Source organism: Jaculus jaculus, chromosome 1 (assembly GCF_020740685.1).
Source record: "Jaculus jaculus isolate mJacJac1 chromosome 1, mJacJac1.mat.Y.cur, whole genome shotgun sequence".
Lineage (NCBI taxonomy): Eukaryota > Metazoa > Chordata > Mammalia > Rodentia > Dipodidae > Jaculus > Jaculus jaculus.
Window position 1 is genome coordinate 44,935,103 of NC_059102.1, and position 21,859 is coordinate 44,956,961.

At 42.1% G+C, this 21,859-nt stretch overlaps 1 protein-coding gene across 3 annotated transcripts in view; it reads left to right on the plus strand.

Annotated features, from left to right (window-relative positions):
* Positions 1-1,794: 1,794 nt before the first annotated feature.
* Htr7 (5-hydroxytryptamine receptor 7) overlaps positions 1,795-21,859 on the plus strand; it is a 103,641-nt gene continuing 83,576 nt past the window's right edge. For 2 of the 3 annotated variants that reach the window (XM_004653206.2, XM_004653205.2), the window contains exon 1: positions 1,795-2,342. In XM_004653206.2, the coding sequence (XP_004653263.1) occupies positions 1,795-2,342 (548 nt within the window). Of the gene's footprint in view, positions 2,343-2,798; positions 2,972-21,859 lie in introns of those variants that run through there. The other variant, XM_045136247.1, reaches the window with a different exon arrangement.

The following is a 21,859-nucleotide window of genomic DNA, read 5'->3' on the forward strand; positions in this document are numbered from 1 at the left end:
AATTACTATTTTCATTTGAGATTAAATATAGCCATCCATTGAAGAAACTTCTTCATTGACGTCTTTAAATATTAGATAACACTGCTTTGTGACCTAGACACTATCTTCCCTTCTTCGTCTGACTCAGTGCATGGCTTTGGTAATCCCAAGCAGAGGGGAGACCTGAATTGCTCCACAGAGTGACAGAGCTGGGAACACTGGGCCACTGCTTAGGGCATTTATTGTTTTCAACATATTGAGGAAAGGCTGTAGACGTACTAATTATGTGTGCCCGAGTCTGAAGTGCCACTCTCACTTACCAGCTGATTGCAAAAGCAACTCTCATGTGCAAAAGTAGGGCTGGTACCTGCCTTGAAGAGAGAGAGTTCTTTAGTACTCAGATCAGTATATCCCGAAGGTTGTGTGCCTTTGCGTCTTTATAATCTGTTGGGGCCTAACTAGAAAAGAAAACACATTTGATTATTCTTGGAGTGTTACACTGAAGAAATCACCGCTGGCTTCCAATAAAACCGTTAAATAAAATGGAATGAAGCAAAGTCTCACCAATAATAAAAATCAGCCGCTTCTGACAGTTTGAATACTGAAGGAGACTCTGGGCAATAGGTATTAAATCAACATAACACCTCCAGGAATTTTCTGCGACATACATGACTGGTCATTTCTTTGCTTATGTACAAGATTTCCAGAATGCTATGGGAAAATTAACCTTCTCTCCAACATAGTAGACTTTGCGTCTGAGTACAAAGGCAGTGAGGCTCTATTTTCAAGTACCGAGGCCTGTTTGTGGCCAGCTGGGAGGCTATTCGAAGGGCTGAACCTGTCCTTGAAGCCCATGCTCAGTCCCCAGCACCCCCTTGCTGTTAGGGTCTAAAGCATCCTTCCTTGTCCCCCCCCCCCCCACCGTCCTTCTTCCTATTTCTGTGAGCTCCTACTCCCAACCCCATCTGGCTGCTGCTTCTCCTTTTCCATCTTCACTTTCTCCCTTAAGCGGTGAAAATGGGAAACGGAAGTATCTATTTGTTGCTTGGTGTAGTGCTCCAAAGGTGTTTTATTTTTTCCCCCCCTTCCCTTTTTCTTTCTTTATTTCTTTAAAGGGAAAAATAATTCGCTAACGAGGTCCTTCACTTTGCAGCGAGTCTGAACGCCCGCTGACCACCCTGGTCCTCTTAAACGCTCCCCGGCGCTTGTCACTCGCTCCAGCGCGCAGAGCGGGCGCGGGGTGTGGGAGGGTGGGGTCTCCCGGAGGGCTCCGGGCGTCTACAGCCCCGGGGCGCACGCAGGGGAGGCGCGCGGTGCGGCCCAGCCGGGGAAGCCCGCGGAGCGCGCGGGGCGCGGGCAGCGGCCGGAGGCGGCGGCGGGGACGCGGAGCGGCTGCCGCAGGGGAGCGGCGGCGGCGGCGGCGGCGGGCGCGAGGGGCGGGGCGCTCTCCGCAACTTCTGCTGCCCGGCCGGCCGCCCGGCGCTCTCCGGCGAGCCGCTCGGCTCTGCGGGCTGCGGTGCGGGGTCCCGCCGGGGCTCCCTCCGGCCGCCGCGTCACCCCCTCCCCGCTCCAACCTGCACGGGGACCCCCGCGCCGCAGCGCCCGCGAGCCTGGGACGTGCGGGGTCGCCGAGGCCGAGCGCCCCCCAGCGGCCAAGCGCGGGCCCTCCCCATCCATGGCTGGACCAGGCGCCGCGGAGCCCGGGAGGTGAAGCGCCCGGGGGCCCACGCGGGCGAGCGGGGCGCGCGTGGCTGGGGCGGGGGGGGGGGGGAGCGGGGGCGCCCGGCTCCATGGGCAGCGGCCGGCCGCGGCACGATGATGGACGTTAACAGCAGCGGCCGCCCCGACCTCTACGGCCACCTCCGCTCCTTCCTCCTGCCGGAGGTGGGGCGCGGGCTGCCCGACCTGAGCCCCGACGGTGGCGCCGAGCCCGGCCCGGGCTCCTGGGCGCCGCACCTGCTGAGCGGCGTGTCGGAGGGCACGGCCAGCCCCGCGCCCACCTGGGACGCGCCCCCGGACAATGTCTCGGGCTGCGGGGAGCAGATCAACTACGGCAGAGCCGAGAAAGTTGTGATCGGCTCCATCCTGACGCTCATCACGCTGCTGACGATCGCGGGCAACTGCCTGGTGGTGATCTCCGTGTGCTTCGTCAAGAAGCTCCGCCAGCCCTCCAACTACCTGATCGTGTCCCTGGCGCTGGCCGACCTCTCGGTGGCCGTGGCGGTCATGCCCTTCGTCAGCGTCACCGACCTCATCGGCGGCAAGTGGATTTTTGGCCACTTCTTCTGCAACGTCTTCATTGCCATGGATGTCATGTGCTGCACGGCCTCGATCATGACCCTGTGCGTGATCAGCATAGACAGGTAAGGGCCGGGCCGCCCCGTCGTGGTCTCAGGCTCCGCCGTGGGGGGCACTTGCTGGTCCGCTCAGCCCGCGCGCGCCGGCTCTTACCGGGAGGATCGAGGCAGGCTTCAGTGAGCTTAAAATACAACCCCACACGCATCATCCCCTACAGCAGCCGAGCAACTTCAGTGACAGCATAGTCTATGCACACCTTTCAGAGAGAACCCCAAATGTTCTGGTTTACTGTGATGACGATTTTCAGACCAAAGTTAGAGTATTTTAAGCACTAGAAATTCCACCAGGGGGTCCCTTTGCTTGGTTTTTGGAAGGAACGGATTTGTCGCTCCCTGGTTTGACAAACCCTTTACTGTGAGCCAAAAAAGTCATTTCTTCATTGAAGAAATAAGCCCGAAGTGGTAGTGGTGGGCTGGGGAGGAAGGCATCTTGCTCCCCAGATTTAGGAGCTACTCTCTAGGCCCAACAGAGGTCCTTGGATGGTTCCAGCATTGAGGGTCTGCATGTCCTAAACGCTGCCCGCGTGTGAATGCTAATTCTGCATCTTGTTCTTGTGGAAGTCTGGTTTCAGTGTCTGGCAACGCTGTCCGTTTCCTGCAAGCTTACGGACCGGAGCCTTACCCCTGTCTTAAAGGTTGGTTCTAGCTTTCATCATATCTCTTGGGAACCTGATCCTGAGAACTCCCTCGATGGAGTGACGGAAACAAAGGCTGACCATCTGTCAGGGATCCTGGGGAGAAAATGCTGCTTTGTCCCCCAACCCCAGAGTTTGTTCAGACTAGGATGTTTCAGATGGGGTTTGTCTTGGCCCTAGAATAGAAAATTGACAACTTAAAGTATGTCCTCAGTCCTCTTTGACTACAGAACCATTCTGTTTCATTTGAATTCAAGATATTTAAACCTCAGAATTCTGCGGGTTGTTTTAAAATGAGCTCAGGACAAGCATCTTGTGTTTATTGATACAGAGAAATAGTTGCTTATTTTCTTATTGGACCTGCAGAACCTTGGAATGTGTAGACCTTTCAACGTAAGAAAAAATAATTGATGCCTCCACGAGTAAAGTGGCAGTGCCTCAAAGGATGGACTAGCGTGAAACTGAGCTTTCCCTTTGTGTCCCTCCTTGGAAACACTGCTCTTGGTGATTTGTTGATACTTGAAATGATTTGCTGTTTTCCTGCTTGACCAGGGCTTATAATTACTGAATCAAGGGACCAAGAGGAAAGGGAATGTATTCAAGAAGAAGAAATACATTGCACTTGCATTTAGTCAGTGATTTAGATTTTAAAAACAAATTGATCATGCCATTTTATATGTCATGACAGGAGCTTCTGACAGCAAACAAGGAGTTATTTTAAGAGGGGAGCATGAACTGCATATGGGCGAGTATTGGCAGCAAACTTGGCAGCTGAAGTTCTGAATTACTGTAGTTAAGAATGACAATGACATATGCATTTACAGTCTGGCTGTGGCAACAGGAATTAGGAGAGTGAACTTGATATACATAACAAGTGTGTGCATGAATTACACGCAACGGCATCCGACTGCTCAGCCAACCACCACAAGTCCTTCTCCATGAATGGAGTCCTTGTGCATGCGACTTGGTGTAATACAACAAATAGTAGTACATTTATCACTCTTTCTTTATTATGGCATAGTGATACATGCATCGCACATCATGCTAACTTGTCTCTGAAGACAGCCAGCGCCTGCAGCCATTGCGCTGTGATTCCCATGTTTGGGCTAGAGGTGTTCCTCACTAGGCATGCACATGTGATTGAGCACCAGCGGGAATGTCCTGGGTCCAGATATCTTCTTGGTAAGAGCTTCTAATTTTCTCATAGCTGTATCTGATTGTCACAAATTATAGACATATATTTGATATTACAGACTGGTTCTGTAGCTAGAGTATTGAGACTGAATTTTTAAGTTATCAGTTGTATATTTCTAGGGCCAAAGACTAGCTCCACCTCAAGTATAATAATATAGACATATCTTTTCTTGTTTTTTTTTTTTTTTGTTTTTTTTGTTTTTGTTTTGTTTTTCAAGGCACGGTCTCACTCTAACCCAGGCTGACCTGGAATTCACTTTGGAGTCTCAGTGTGGTCTCGAACTCATGGCAATCCTCCTACCTCTGCCTCCAGAGTGCTGGGATTAAAGGCGTGCACCACTACCCCTTTCCTTGTTGTTTTTTGAGAATTACTCCATTGATGAATTCTGCCTAAGCATAACTTTAGATTAGCATATCATTTCTTTAGCTAAAATGATGAATTGTTACAATCGGAAGAAACATTGATTTCTTCTAAGGACATATAAAACTAGAAATGAGAAAAAGGGGAAGGCATTTGATATCTAAGGGGAATTATCTCTGAAAGAGTATTTTCTTCAGCTCTAATGTGAAACATGCCAGATGACAGAAAACATGCTATGAAAATATGAAACAGGGGCTGGAGAGATGGCACAACATTTAAGTGTGCTTCCTTGCAAAGCCTGCTGGCCTTGGTTAAATTCCCTAGTACGCACATAAAGCCAGATGCATAAAATAGTGCATGCATCTGGAATTCCTTTGTACACATGCTCAGTCTCTCTCAAATAAAGAGCCATATTTAAAAAGGAAAATATGAAACAATTTAATGTTAATGCATTCTCTATTCATTTCCTCTTGAGTCCCTCATACAGGTCATATTGTACTTTGTGGTGCCTAAAATTAAAAAAGAAAAGCAAAACAATCTTCTGACATCTGAGCTCATACTGGGATATTGCACAGATTTGGGTATCTGTTGAGCATTTCACTGGACCAAAACTAACCTTCAGATTTTCTTAACCATATTGGACCATGTTGGGATGCCTTCCCAGCCATTTCCAGTGCAGAGCAGTATTGATCAGCACGTGGTAGCCACTAGATGGGAACACCCTATCTTCCACTGCTACAATGACAATCTTTCTAGCATCTGTACCTTTTAAAAGTTTCCTTGAAGTTAGAAAGCAAGAAGGGAGCCTGGTGTGGTGGCGCACACCTTTAATTCCCACACTCCAGCACTCTGGAGGCAGAGGTAGGAGGATTTTGGTGAGCTCAAGGCCCGAAGCTACATAGTGAATTCCAGGTTGCCTGGGCTAGAGTGAGACCCTACCTTGGATAGAGAGGGTGGGGGGAGGGAGAGAGGGAGGTAGGGGGAGGGAGGGAGGGGAAGAAAACATCGTATCCTTGCAAAGACTAAACCACTGGGACTACTTCACTTCCATCCTGTCACCTTCTCAAGGATTTGACTCCATATTAACTTTTCTCTAGTGTGTCTTCCACAGTCAGTCTTGTCCTAAAGAACCCTTCTTGGGCTCTACTTCTTGCCCCAAGTACCATGACACTTCACAGTTAAGCTTCTCTGCTACATTCCGCCTTTTCCTTCCTTACTCTTCAGCCTGTAAATTTGACATTAGCTTACTGCAGTGTTTGAACTGGCCTTCCTAGTTTCATTCTTATTTTATTTATTGATTTATTTATGAGAGAGAAAGAGAGAGAGAGAGAGAGACAGACAGAAAGTGAGGAATGGGCATGCCAGGACCTCTAGCTTTTGCGAACAAATTCCAGATGCATGTGCCCCCTTGTACATCTAACATTACATGGGTGCTGGGGAACTGAACTTGGGTCCTTAGGCTTTACAGGCAAGTGCCTTAACTGCTGAGGCATCTCTCCAGCTTCTAGTTTCATTCTTTCCACCACCATTCATTCCCTATGGAGAAGTTATAATAAGATGCACAGGTTTCCCCTCCCCCTTTTCTTTAATACAGAGTTGTCACTATGCAGCTGGGGCTGAAGTTGAGTAATTTGAACTCACAATCCTTATGCCTCAGCCTCCCAAATGCTGGGATTACAGGTTTGTAACTTCACACCTGGCTAATGCACAGATCTGAAATATCCACTTCAATACTGTAAGAAATATATAGCTTTGTATTCCTAGAAAATTCTCATGTGCCTTTTTGTTGCTTGCTTGTGTGTGCATCATGGCATGCACTTGGTGGTTAGAGGATGACTTTCGATAATGGTCTTTGTCTTCTTCCTTGTTTGAGGAGGGTCTCATTATTCACTGTTGTGTTTGCCATGTTAGCTGACCTGCAAGCTTCTGGGTGAGTCTCTGCCTGGCCTTCCCTGGAGTGTGCTGGGATAACAGCACTTGCAATACAACATCCAGATTTTTGTGGGGCTTGGGGACCTGGGTTCTAGTACAAATACTTTCATGGCAAGCATTTTTATCTACTGGCCCTAGAAAGATCTTTTAAGAATAGAAATCAAACTAGCTAGCTTCTTTTTCCTTTTTCCCTTTAAAACATTTTTTTGTTTATTTTTATTTATTTGAGAGCGACAGAAGGAGAGAAAGAGAGAGAGAGAGAGAGAGAGAGAGAAAGAGGCAGAGAGAAAGAGAGAGAATGGGTGCGTCAGGGCTTCCAGCCGCTGCAAATGAACTCCAGATCCGTGCGCCCCCTTGTGCATCTGGCTAACGTGGGTCCTGGGGAATCAAGTCTTGAACTGGGGTCCTTAGGCTTTACAGGCAAGCGCTTAATCACTAAGCCATCTCTCCAGCCCTTTCTCCCTTTTTTTTTAAAAAATGTGTATCCCAGGTTGGCCTTGAACTCCTGATTCTCCTGCTTCTACCTCCCAAGTGCTGGGATATAAGCATGTGTCATCACACTTGCTTTAAATGACCTCTTCTACAGAGTTTAAAAATATGTAAACCAAGCTCTGTTGTTTCAGGAGCTTATAGTGCAGAGATGAACAACTAATTCAGGGGAGTTCTTATCTCTGGTAGAGGGGTAGCCAGGGATCAGTACATGCTTTATAACTTTGGTGGTAACAACAGTTATCTTATTCTTTATGTACATTTCATCTATTGGAAATCCATTTTAAAACTTATTTTTAAAGCATGCATGGGAAAAGTATGCATCCTAAATATAGATCTTGATGAATTTCTACAAAATGAACTTATTTTTGTTACAACAATATCAAGAAATCAAACATTGGTAACCTCATAGAGGTACGCACTTCCCTGGTTCTTCTCAAAGTGCAATATGGCCTATGTTAGGTACTTAAGAGGGCACAAAGATTAAATTTCATTTCTATAAAGTAGCCATTGTCCTGACTTTTAGCATCATAACATAGTTTTTCTTTATAGGCCAGACTGACCTGGAACCCATTCTGTAGCCCAGGCCACCTCAAACTCATGGTGATCCTTTTACCTCAGCCTCCCCAATGCTGGGATTAAAGGCGTGAGCCACCACTCCCGGCTCATAATGTAGACTAGAATTTCCTGAAGGTGGAATTGGAATTGCCTAGTATATGCTCTTTTTTCATTTGTTTGTTTTTGTGACAGGCCTCCATATGTAGTTCTTGCTGGCCTCAATGTCACAATTCTCCTGCCTCAGAAACAGGCAAGCATTACCGTGCCCTACTCTTTTGAATGTAGTATGCTTTGTTTGAATGTGCCTTTTTCTTTCTCAATATACTATAATCCATAGTTTTTAACCTACCAGCAGGGAAGTTAACTTATTTTTAGTTCTGAGTTATAATCATTATATAAATATGCTATAATTTGTTATCAGTTTCTGTGTAAATGGTCATTTGAATTGATTCTAGTTTCTTCTTTGAGTTACAGTGCTGCTCTGAGTATTTCTCTATAACTCATGCTGTGAACTTGTTTTAATCTTTTTTTAAGTATATACAAAGCTGGTCATATATTTTGGAACATTTATTTTCACTTTTATTTATTTACTTTTTGTTGTTTTGAGGTAGGGTCTCACTGTAGCCCAGAATGACCTAGAACACACTATGTAGTCTCAGGGTGGCCTCAAACTCACAGCAATACTCCTACCTCTACCTCCCAAGTGCTGGGGTTAAAGGCATGTGCTACCACGCCTGGCTTTATTTTTATTTTTATTAAACTTTTTCATTGACAACATCCATAATTATATAAATAAACCATGATAATTCCCTTCCATCCCCCACTTTCCCTTTTATAGCTTACTAACCTCTGCTACCAATTTGTACTCTAACTCACATTGAAATCTAAGCATTTGTAGCTGGGATCCACATGAGACAGAACATGTAGCATTTGCCTTTCTGAGCCTGGGTTACCTTGCTTAGTATAATCCTTACCAGATCCATCCATTTCATTGCAAATTTCTTTTTTATTTACCACTGAATAGAGCTTCATTATATAAATGTACCACATCTTCATTATCCATTCATCAGTTGAGAGATATCTAGACTAGTTCCATTTCCTAGCTACTGTGAATAGATTGGCAATAAACATGGATGTGTAAGTATCTCTAAGGTAGTGAGAAAAGTCCTTAGGATGTATGCCAAGGAGAGGTATAGCTGGGTCATATGGTAGGTCTATTTTTTGCTATCTCAGGAACCTCCACACTGATTTCCGCAATGGCTGTACCAGGTTACATTCCCACCAATAGTGTAGAAGGGTTCCTCTTTTACCACATCCTCACCAGACTTTATTGTCATTTGTTTTCTTGATGGTAGCCATTATGGCAGGAGTGAGAATTTGCATTTCCTTGATGGCTAAGGATGTAGAACATATTTTAGCTGTTTAAATGCCATCTGTATTTCTTCTTTTGAGTGCTCTCTATTTAGTTCCATAGTCAATTTTTTAATTGGGTTGTTTTGATTTCTTATTATTTAGTTTTTGAATTCTTTGTATATCCTAGATATGAATCCTTGGTCAGAGATATAGCTGGCAATGATTTTCTCCCATTGTGTAGGTTATCTCTTTGTTTTATTCAGTGTCCTTTGCTGTACAAAAGCTTTTTAATTTTATAAGATCCCAATGGTTGATTAGTGATTTTATTTCCTGAGCAATGGGGGTTATATACAGAAAGTTGATGCCTCTGCCAATATGTTGAAGTGTTTGCCCTACATTTTCCTCTAGCACTTTCAGAGTTTCAAGGCTAACATTAGGTCTTTGATTCATTTGAACTTGATTCTTGTGCATGGAGAAAGACAAGGATCTATTTTCATCCTCCTATATAATGATATCCAGTTTTCCAAGCACTATTTGTTAAAAAGGCTGTCTTTTCTCCAGTGAATATTTTTGTAAAAAATCAGATGGCTCTAGCAGCCTGGATTTACATCTAGGTCCTCTATTTTGTTCCATTGATCTACATTTCTGTCTTTGTGGCAGTACCATGCTGTTTTTGTTACTATGGCTCTGTAATATAGCTTAAAATTGGGTTTGGTGAAATGGCCAAACTTATTTTTGTTGCTTAAAATTGTTTTGGCTATTCCAAGTTTTTTGTGCTTCCAAATGAATTTTAGGAATTTTTTTCTATTTCTGTGAAGAATGCCATTGGAATTTTGATGGGAATTGCATTAAATATGTAGATTTAGGTAAGACTGATATTTTTACAATATTGGTTCTTATTTTGGAACATTTTCATTCCATCTACTCCTCACACCTTTTGTGGTATTGTTGTCATGCACTTTAAGTCTACAGATTTAAAATATTTCTTAGATATTATTTTTATTCTTGAATAAAATAGTGAATATTCTTTCATATTTACCAGCATGTTTTTTTCTTTTCTTCTGTACAGTTAGACTTCCATTAGCATTTGTTAGTTACTGCTAGTTACAAATCATTTCAGTTTTTTTTTTTAATTGTTAATTTTATTTATTTATTTGAGAGTGACAGAGAGAGAGAAAGAGGCAGATAGAGAGAGAGAATGGGCATGTCAGGGCCTCCAGCCACGGCAAATGAACTCCAGATGTGTGCATCTGGAACTCCCCCTTGTGCATCTGGCTAACCTGGGTCCTGAGTTATCGAGCCTCGAACCAGGGTCCTTAGGCTTCACAGGCAAACACTTAACCACTAAGCCATCTCTCCAACCCACATTTCAGTTTTTACTATTTTTAAAGTGTCTTAATTTTTCTTTGTTTCCTTAGTATTTTTTTAAATATAGAATTTTATATTTACAGTTTTCCTGACGATGTAACACATCGCTGTATTATCTTTAGACTTCTTTAATTTTTGTTGAAAACTCATCCATCATTACTCATTGAAAGTAATATAGCTGCTTTCCTTTGGCTGCGTTTAGAATTTTTTCTTTAAATTTAGGTTTTTTATTTTCAACTTTTATCAGTTTTTCTGTGATGTATCTAGGTGTAGCAGGAATGACGTTTTTTTTTCTTCTCTTCTTCACCTTAGTTTTTCTTGTTGTTATTATTGTTTTTTAAAATATTTTATTTTTATTTATTTATTTATTTGACAGAAGGAGAGAGAGAGAGAGAGAGAATGGGTGTGCCAGGGCCTTCAGCCACTGCATATGAACTCCAGACACATGTGCCACCTTGTGCATCTGCTAATGTGGGTCCTGGGGAATCAAACCTGGGTCCTTTGGCTTTGCAGGCAAGCACCTTAACCACTAAGGCATCCCTCCAGCCCAGGAATGATTAGTTTTTGTTTCTTATTTACTGTTAACAGTGCCTGGAATTCTTAGGGATTTTTGTGTTCACACATGTTTCATCAATTCTATTTCTTCCAAGTTGGTTCAACCTTTTATCTCATCTATATTTTGAAAATATTGAAAATGTTTTATATTCTTTTAGCTCTTGAGCAGTTTTCTATTTTACTTATTTTATTTATTGTGTTTCAGGTTTTTTGTTTTTTGTTTTTTGAAAGCTGCAGCCCAAGTCCTGATCCTCTTGCCTTTGCCTCTTCAGCAACGCTCTGTTGGCCTGTCCCACCACAACAGGCTGTGTTTCAGTTTTGCAAAAACTTTTCACTTGCTTTCCAACTTTTTGATCATTTCTTCTGCTATACTTAATTTGTTGTTCAACATTAAAAGAAATATATTGAGTGCTTAATTTTAGTAATTGGATTTTTATAGTTCTGGAAATACCATTTGATCTCTTTTGTTCTAATTTTCTGGCTAAATTATCTAATTTTTACAGAATATCTCTCCACCTCATAGTTTTAGTACATTATACATAGGTTTTTTATTTGGGCTACCAATATCTGAATTACTTGTGTTTTATTTGTGTGATCTGTGTTTTTCCTCCAAGTTTTTCTGGTCTTTATTTTGAGATATTTGTTGAATATTGATTGTGCACTCAGCATTTTTTTTAAAAAGATATTATTTGTTTGAGACAGAAGGAAGGAGGGAGGGTGAATGAATGAATGAATGAATGAGAATGAGCATGCCATGGCCTTCTGCCACTGTAAATGAACTTCAGATTAATGTACCGCTTTGTGTATCTGGCTTTATGTGTGTACTGGGGAATCTAATCTGGGACATCAGGGTTTGCAGTCAAATGCCTTTACTACTGAGCCATCTCTCCAGCCCTTGCACTGAGAATTTTTATGTTATGTGTGGATTTTGTGGTTGTTATTTTTTTTTTTCAAGAAAAATGGCTTCTGTGAAGGCAGGTTGAGGGGTTAATTCTTAGGGGTTAAGCTCTATATTACTTTTATTGTTGCTGTCATCTAATACTGCATGCGAAGCAAATTAAGGGAGGAAGAGTTTTTTTTTTGGCTTATAGTTTCAGTACACAGCAAAAGTTTTCTTTTTAGTGTTAGAACTCTCTTTACCAATTACAGATGCTTTATTCCCGCCCCCCTGCCTACAAATTTAAATTCTCTCATGTTCTTTTCTTCATCAAATTGAACAATTTCCATGTTGTTCTGTTACACTTGCTGCTTTCTTTCCTTGTATTCTTGGATAAGAGCACCTAAGTAAGGCCATAGTCTCTATGCTATCCTGTCTTAAAATTTCCTCTGCCAAACACATTAGTCCATTATTTTTGAGTGCCACTCAGATTCTCAGGACATGAGCAGAATGTGGCCAGATTCTTTGCCAGAATGTACCACAAATGGCCTCAATCTCCTTTACTAATAAAGCCTTTATTTCCCTCTTAAAATATCATGAGCTGGGCCTCTACTGTCTACATTTATTTTATCACTCTGGTCCCCCAAACTCCCACAAGAAAAGCCTATTGAACTCTATATATAGCATTGTAGGGCTTCTCTAGCCTATAGTTCAATACTCTTCCACATTCCTCCTACAGACTTGTTCCTAAGGCCTAAGAATCACACAGGCAGGTTTGTCACAGCAAGGACCCCAGTTCTTGGTACCAATTTGCTTCTTTTAAAAAAAAATATTTTTGGGGTCTGGAGAGATGGCTTAGTGACTAAGGTGCTTACTCACAAAGCCTAACAACCAAGTTTGATTGCCTATTACCCAATGTAAAGCCAGATGCACAATGTGACACCTGTGTCTGGAGTTTGTTTGCAGTAGCAGGAGGCCCTGATGTGCTCATTCGCTCTGTCCATCTCTCTTCTCTCTCTCCCTCCATGCCAATAAATAAAATAAAAATAAACTCCTTAAAATATTCTTATTTATTTATTTGAAAAGGAAGGAGAGAAGAGGGAGGGAGAGGAGGAGAGAGAAAACATAAATGATAATTAATGAGTGCTCCAGGGCTTCTAGCCACTTCAAATGAACTTCAGATGAATGAGCCCGCCACTTTGTACATCTGGCTTTATGTGAGGACTGGGGAATTGAACCTAGGCCATCAGGCTTTGCAAGCCTTTACCAACTGAGTCATGTCTCCAGCCCTCTTGGTACCAATTTTTCTGTATTAGTTACTTATCTTGTTGTTGTATCCAATGCCTACCTGAAAAGAAGCAAGTAAGGGAAGAGAGGATTTCTTTTTGTTTACAGTTTGATAGGATTAGGATATGGTCCATCGTGGCAGGGAAGTCATGGCCGCAGTTGGCATAAGATAGCCGTTTATGTTGAAGCTGTAGTCAGGAGGCAGTGTGAGATAAGTGCTGGTACTCAGCTCATTTTCTCCTTTTTATTCAGTCTGGTACTGCAGCTTATGAGGTAGTGCTGTCCTCCTTCAGGATGGGTCTTCCCTCTTTAACTAAACCTCTCTGGAAGCACCTTCATTAAGTACTCAGTGCTATGCTTCCATAGTGATTCTAAATCCAATCAAATTGACAAGAAGATTAATCACCACAAGCTGTCCCTATGTAAGCCATGCTTTATTTTTGAGGAGGTGCTATTACTGGTAGATGCCTCTTTGGAGGCAGCTTTCTTGGGATGTCAGCTAAGAGCCTAGGTCGGGAAGTGGTGGCTGTTCTCAGTGACTTCTCCCTCTGGCTAGCTTATAACTCTATTTTTTCTTTCTTCTGAACAGTAAGCTTGTCAGAAACCCCCACTGAAAACTTTTAGTCTTGGAGCTCCTTGGTTTCAGAGCCTTCTGCCCTATGCAGTTTCAGAATTATCAGATGTCTTGAGTGGAATGCCAGACAAGTGCTTGTTTGCTCTTGAACTCCTTTCTCCTCACTGGGATCTTAGCTTATTAGTTCTCTACTTTTTGTCTCTGTAGGTCCTCAGAATTACCAAATAGTTCTTCTGATGTTTTAGCCTCTTACTAGAAGTTCCCTGTTTAGGCTCTTGCCTGGATCTTCAGCCCTTTACTCCAACCCCAGTTTTGGCTAATGGCCTAAGTGAATTTTGGCTGTGGAATTTTGCCTCACCTGTCTTGTCTAGGATTTTGCCCACTTAAGTCTTAGTTGTTTCAACAAGTTGATGATGTTATAAGCAGGTGTGTATACATGAATTCATGTGTGTGTGTGTGTGTGTGTGTGTGTGTGTGTGTGTGTGTGTTTGAGTTATATCCAGCATTTGTGGTTGTTTTAAGAGAAAACATTGGTTTGAAGCACTGAAACCCCATTTTATAGCTAGAAGTGAATGTGTGCCTGAAATAGTCTAAACATATTCAAATATCAACATATCATCCTGTAAATTTCCTGCTCAAAATCCTTCATTGGCTTTTCATTTCAATTGGAATAAAATTGAAACTCTATGGGGCTTCGACAAGGTCCTTGTTTTGTCCCATCTCACTCCTCAGCCTCTTGTAGAACATTTTGTCTTAATCCCTGTGTTTTGGTCATTTTGACCTTTTTGTTTTCTCTATCATAATAAAAGCTTTCCTGCATCAGCCCCACTCCATGAAACACCGTTAGCTAGGATACAGTCCTACACTGCATGACAGTGTTTCAGCCAGTGCTGCACTGCACATATAATTAAGGCTCCTAGAATCCTATCACCTAATGTTGGTGGAGTCATCTTAATTGAAGTGATAATGTAGTTACACAGTGATGGAGTTATCCAACAATACATTTCACTGACTGTTTCTCCAGTCCCTGTTGTTAAGTGATTTTTGACTATATTTGTGCAACTAATTTCACGTTCGAAGTTCTGTTCATTAGTAGGTAACTTTTTGGTTTCATTTTTTTTTTAAGCCAGGGCAATGTATCCCAGGTTGAGTTGGAACTTGCTATGTAGCCTAGTCTTGCCTTGAACTTATTGTGATCCTTCTGCCTCAGCCTCTCAAATAGTGGGATTTCAAATATATACCACCATTCCCAATAATACTTGGCATTTTTTATCCCAAATTGGAAAGCTTAAAAATGTATAACCCTCCAAATAGGCAATGATGAATGTGTCTGGAAAATACTAAATGTCAATAAGAATGTGGAGTAATGAGAACTTTAATACATTATTAGTGGGGATGTAAGATGGTTAACTATTCTGAACATATTTTGGTGTTTTCATGTCTTGTTGGAGACACCTATACCTGGTCCTTCTATTACTTTAGTAGTAGATATGTATCAGAGAGACTCTTTTTATAACATGTGGATGGGTGTGTTGTGAGCATGCATGTGTGTATGTGATTGTACATGTGTAGGCTCGTGTGTGTGCATGCATGTGTGTATGTGCACTTGTATATATATGTGTAGACTCAACTGCTGCATGCATGTGGAGGTTAGAGGTTGTTACTATGTGTTTTCCTTTTTCAATCTTCATTGGCTAGTCGAGCTAGCCAGCTTGCCCAGGAGACCCTTCCCCTGACTGCTAAGATTACAGGTCATGCCCCCCTGGCATTCACATGGATGCTCACACTCACACATTCATGTGGCCAGTGTTTTACCCACTGAACCATCTCCCCAGAACCTCAGGGAGACTTGTCTACCAAAAGTATTCTGTAAGAATAGGTAAAATATTCACCAACTCATCCCCCCCAACAGACTTGTGTATGTGTATTATTCAAATACGTACATATGTATGTGAATGATAGAATAGGGAAATAAATTGTGGCATATTCACACAATGGAATCTCATTCAAGCTTGAGTATTCACAGAACTGTTTGGAAAGCTTATTAACACACAATTTATTGGTTTATTTAAGTCAAATTTCAGATGCAACATTATTTTAACAATAAATATTTTAAAGTCACACACTTAATGCTGATCAGAAGCAACACAGTACAAAAGAAAGCGTATGTGTTTCCATTCACAGAAAACACTGAAATAGACAACAGTGTGAAGTATGTAGTACCATAAAGAAAAGGGAGAAAATGTAGTGAATGTGAATAAGAATAACTGTTGTTTCTAAGCGGGGAGGAGACTGTGATTAGAGAGGTGTGCTTCTGAGGTAGTGTGATGCTCTATGTCTAGATTGGAGTGGTAATTAAGCTTCACTTTAAAAATTATTGTTAAAATATCCACATATCCTTTAGTCATTTTCTGGTTTTAGCATTTTGTTTTGAAGTAATAGAGACACACATATTTATTTGATGACATCTTGTGAAGTGTTTTTGGATCAATATGTGATATATGATTAATCTGAGCAGAAGAGGTTATTGTTTAAATACGATGTGCTCAGCTTCATGTGTGAGGGCGGGGGTCATCTTCCGGTTGTTCACAGTTACAGGAACATATCTGGCTGATTTCCACGAGCCATAATGTTTAGTTCTGGCTGGTGTCTGGCTGAAGTCTTGCTTCCTTGCCAGGTACTGTGACTCATGGCCTTCGATGATCTGAGTTCTGCCTTTGGCTGAGTTCTGCTGTGATCAGCAGTGTGGGGGCATTCTGTCTTCTCTGGATTGCCTTTCTCTTCGAAGGAAGTCATCCTTGCTCATCTCTAAAATTAATTTGCAGCTTGTAGATACATTTTAAGAATTGACAAAATCCTATATTTGTTAAGAGAAGATGAGAGGGAAGAGAAGAAACAGATCTCCTGCTCTGTTCTTTTGGGAGGTAACACTTCCCACCAGCAACTTGAAACTTAATTTTTATGCTTTACTGTTCATTGACCACTTCCACATACAAAATCTGCCCCCATCCTTCCTATAGCATTGTAAGGTGAGCATTATTATCTCTATGTGCAATTAGAGGAACTTAAGATGCAGAGGGCAGAAGTGGCTTATCTGAGGAAATGTAGTTTATATAGATAGAACTATGATCACACCTACTCAAGCACTATGTATTCATGAATATATGTGAATATATTTATGGAAAATGATGAAGATTGAGACATGGACTGTGATGGAGATAAATCCTCTCTTAGACCACAAAAGAAATGTAGAGTAAGATTGGTTATGAAAATGCCAGAAAGCAAGAGAAAAGCAGATTTGAAGACCATGGAGGCTTGTAAGTGGGGGAGGGAGGGAGGGAAAGAGAGAGAGATAGAGAGGGGGGGGAGAATGAATATGAGTGAGCACAGACAGCATATAGAGAGATAGAGAGAGGGGGGGGGAATGAATATGAGTGAGCACAGACAGCATATAGAGAGATAGAGAGAGGGGGGGGGGAATGAATATGAGTGAGCACAGACAGCATATAGAGAGGCCTTTGAGTAATGGAATAGCAATGGGGGGAGCCCAGCCGTGGAACTGGCACCTTGTGGTGTACATTGCTGGTTGTCTGTCTCAGTCTCCATTTTCTCCTTCCCCATCAGTTATGGAAATTCCTGTTTCTGATGAATATATGGTTGCCCAAATAAAGCTTACATATTTTTAGCTTCCCTTATTGCTAGATGTGGCCATGTTGTACATTTTTTAAAAGTTTCATATCGTTTTTTTATTAATTAGCTTTGTACTCAGTGAATATAGTCAATTGAGTACCATTATTAGGCTCATCCGTGACCTACCCCCTCCCCTTGGCCCCTCCTTGTTGAGGTCATGCCCTGTGGAGTTAGCCCACAGTTGTGGGTAGGATAAATGTCTCTGCATACCATGACCCAACATGTGGTTCTGACATTCTTTCTTTCCCCTCTTCCACAAAATTTTCCTGAGCCATGTTGGATTCATTTTTGGTCTGCTTCAGTGATGAGGTGTTAGGGACCTCTGGGTCTATGGATTTCTGATTTGGTAGGAGTTGATTTTTCTCTGTGTTGATCTCCTTCACCTTGTGCTGATATCTGGTTCACCAAGAAAATAGCACCCTTTCTTGTTTCGCCAATTGTTCTTAGTTTCAGCCAGGGCCCTTTTGAGGTATGATGGGATGGCTGTCTCCTTAGGATCTACATCTATCTGAAAAAGAGAAGTAGATTCTCCAATGGAGAGTAAGTTAACACCAGACAAATGAGATAACCATTTCTTCTTATATAGAGAATTTAATAGGTGTAGGCCCTCTTGTAGCCCATGATTGGTGGTAGCTTGATAGTGGAGAGTGGGCTAATGTTTGGATGTGGTTCTGACTTGTTTCCAAGATCTAGCTATGGGTCCCGTACCACTGAGGGGATCAGTTAGCTGAATCAAGAGCAGTTGGTTTCCCACCATGGCTGTGTGCCACTACTGCACTTGTGTGAGCATCACAACAGGTTATTTGGTGCTAAGTAGGTAAGACCATGAGTTGCTTGGACAGATATTGGTCATTTTCCCCCACTCGTCCATGTAGCACCTTCTGACACTAGACGCGCTGACTGTCTGAGGACTGACTCTCTTCCAGCTTCCAGCCATGCCGTTCCATTTTATTTGTCAACTGCATATGGTGTCTTCAGCAGTAGGGCCTTACCACTAACCTTTGGTGGGTCATCAAGTACCTGGGCAGAAATCTGTTTCTTTTAGGAAACCTTGTAGGTCTGTCTGATCAAAAGCTCATTGTGGATGATAGCCCCATGCTGGTACTTGGAGTTACAGGTCAGTGCCCACTAAGAAAAGGAATAAAAAGATAACTAATATAAAAAAGATAAAGAAAAGAGAGAGGGAGAGAGAGAGGGAGGGAGAGAAGCTGTAGAAGATTAAGGTCAGTCTTCATCATACTGTCTCCAGTGTCTTGTGGGTCAGGTGTTCCCTCTAAGGGCCTGGTGAAGGTTTGTCTTTTAGGATGTAGAATTTTATGGTACCATTGCTTTTTGGGTCTAGAGTTATGTTTCCCCTCTCTTCCCTCCCCACCCATCCTATTGTATAGTCCACAAGAAGCTTGCTGGGTATGTAAGGCATCTTGGGTAGATTCAGGTTAGGTGCTGTAGATGAGTGAGACTATGTGGTGACTTTTTTTTCTTTGATTGGGTAAGTTCACTGAGAATGATCTATGTAAGATGGTATAACCACTTTGGAAAGCAATCTGCAGACTCCTGAAAAAGCTGAATATAGAGATACTAACAGATCCAGTTATTTCTTTACTGGGCATCTACCCTAAAACCTTCGAACCACAGGCCAGAGAGATTTACTCAACCATGTTTGTAGTGGTTCAATTCATAATAGCTAAGAGCTGGAATCAACCCAGATGTCCATCACTAGAAGAATGTTATACATTTTTATCTGAGGGATATTAATAGAAATATAATGTTTTATCTTTCTGCTAATTTTTCAAGATAATTGGTATATATGAGCCTGTGGCAGTTTGAATGAAATGTCTCCCTGTAGGCTCACGGGTTTTGAATATTGACCCTCAGCTTGTGACAGTTTGGAAGGTGTAGACTTCCTGGAGGAGAGCGCCACTGGGGGCAGTCTGTGAGGCTTGTTTGTCCAGCTCACAGGGTATTCAGAGCTAGCTCTCTTGGACTTCTTCCACCCAGATGTATGATAAGACATGAGTGGACTTCTTGCTTGTGCCATGCTTTTCCACCATGATGAAACTTCCTCTTGAACCTGTAGGTCTAAATTGAACTTTTCCTCTCATAAGCTACTTTTGATTGGGTGTTTTGTCCTAACAACAAGAAACTAACTAAAACAGAGTTCCCTTCCCTTCCCTTCCCTTCCCTTCCCTTCCCTTCCCTTCCCTTCCCTTCCCTTCCCTTCCCTTCCCTTCCCTTCCCTTCCCTTCCCTTCCCTTCCCTTCCCTTTCCTTTTTTTTTCCATTTCCCTTTCTTCTTTCCCTCCCCTCCCACTTCTCCTTCCCTTCCCTTCCTTCCCTTTCTCCTTCCTTCCTTCATTTCTTCCTTCATTTCTTTCTTTCTCCCTTCCTTCCTTCCTTCCTTCCTTCCTTCCTTCCTTCCTTCCTTCCTTCCTTCCTTCCTTCCTTCCTTCTTCCCTCCCTCCCTCCCTCCCTCCCTCCCTCCCTCCCTCCCTCCCTCCCTCCCTCTTTCTTTCTTTCTTTCTTTCTTTCTTTCTTTCTTTCTTTCTTTCTTTCTTTCTTTCTTTCTTTCTTTCTGTCTTTCTTTCTTCTCCTTTCCACCATCTTCTTGCCTGTATATGAACATTGTGACTAGAGGTCTGGCTATGTTGATCAAAGGTCATGCTTGGGAAGGAAGACCAGTGTGTTGGAAGGGTTCCTAACCTGGAAGAGGGACTGGAGAACCCTGAACTTCTTACTATGTGGTTAACATACGCCATTGTGCAGTCTCTCCCACAAGCTGAACTCAATCCCATCTACTACGTCTAACTACCAGTTTCATCCCCACTTATTTTTCCTTTCTACAAATGTCTACATATACTTCCTATTAATACCCCAGAATGAAAGCATCAATCTCTTTTGGAAACATTTCAGGGATTCATACCATTTTAAGAGTGTTTTGGTGTTAGTTAAGTTTCTTGATATATAACATAGTACCTCATCAGATCTTCCCAATATTCTTGAAAGGGTACTTACTGAGTATTTGCCATTGAGAGTCTTTTCTGATCCAAAGGTGAATGTGACATATATGAACACTCTTCATGCTATTTTGCAATGAGGATGCCGAGAAAACTCACACACGTTGCATGTGGCAGGGACAGTGACTGAATCCAAAGCCCACTTGGGTTCTATTACATCCCTACAGTCATCACCTCCTATGTGAGCATAGTATTAAGAGAGCTTTCAACAGTCAAGGCCCTTTATTATTTAATTCCAGTCCATGATAGCTTCAGTCTGACCAGCTCACCTAAGGCACTGTTCCTTTCAATATTGCAAAGAGTAGAACTGATGTTCTTACCCCCACCCCAGTTTTTGGTTCTCATCCTAATAATGGCATTGGTGTGCATGTAGGTGCCTTGCTGGACATTTTGAATTTATTTTTTTGACATTTCACACCAAAACAACACACTTTATCCAACCATTTGCCTCCATTCTAACCTCCAGTTAAATCCAACTTCCTATTACCTTTCTGTTGGACCACTCAGAGGCTTCTCACTTGGATCTCCCTGCTTCTAATTTCAACTCTTATCAACTTAGAAATGCAAGCTGCACACTTCTGGCTATAACTGAAAGTCATCTGGGTAATGTAAAACAATTCTCATACTTGAGATTATATTTACTTGGTTGGGCCTGAGCATTAGTATGTTTGAAAATACTCCCCAGATGATTCCAATGTGCAGCCAGAGGAGAACATCTGAGTTGGGGTTGGTTATCACAACATGACATGGTGACCAAAATTCATCTGAATTTTAGCATTACACAAGAACCTCCATTCTGATTCCATAGTATTAGCTATACCCAAGACTAGTGAACTCACCGTTTCTGGGGATAAGATTCATGCAGAATATTTTTGAAGCACTGTATGTAGTCTTATGTGCAAATGAGTTTTGGTGTACTACCAGATTGTAGCATTCTTCTTTAATGGGTCACCTCAAACTTTGAAAAATAAGCCCCTAAATCTTTAAGATGACTCCCCAAGATCTCATGACCTAGCTTAAACTACCTCACTAAATCAGAAGTTGGCAATTTTTTTCTTCTATGTATGGCTATGCAGTAAATATTTCAGTCTGGGGAGCCACAGTTCTTTCATTGCAACTCCCGGTTCTGCCATTGCTGCATGAAGGCAGCTACAGGCAATAATATATCAATGTATGAGTGAGGCCAGTGTCTTTGTAAAATTTTACTTATGGATACTTGAATTTGAATTTCACAGTCTTTTTCATCTCATAAAATAGTATTTTTTCACCTATTTTAAAATATAAATATCATCTTTAGTAAGGGACCTACCAGAGCCACATTGAGCTTATTGATTTTTGTCAACTGACTCCCCTTTCTCTCCTTACTACCCACCAATCAATCACCTCTCTACCCACTCCCATCTCACTATCTCTCTTATTTTGACAACTTTGATCTTTCAGTTCCTTAACATTAAAAATTATTTTATTTACTCATTTGCAAGGAGAGAGAGAGAGAATGAATGAATGAATAAGTGAATGAATGTATATGAGTGAGAATGGACACTTCAGGACCTCTAGCCACTGTAAATGAACTCCAAATGTATGTGCCACTTTGTGTAACTGGCTTTATGTGGGTGCTGGGGAGCTGGACCCAGCCC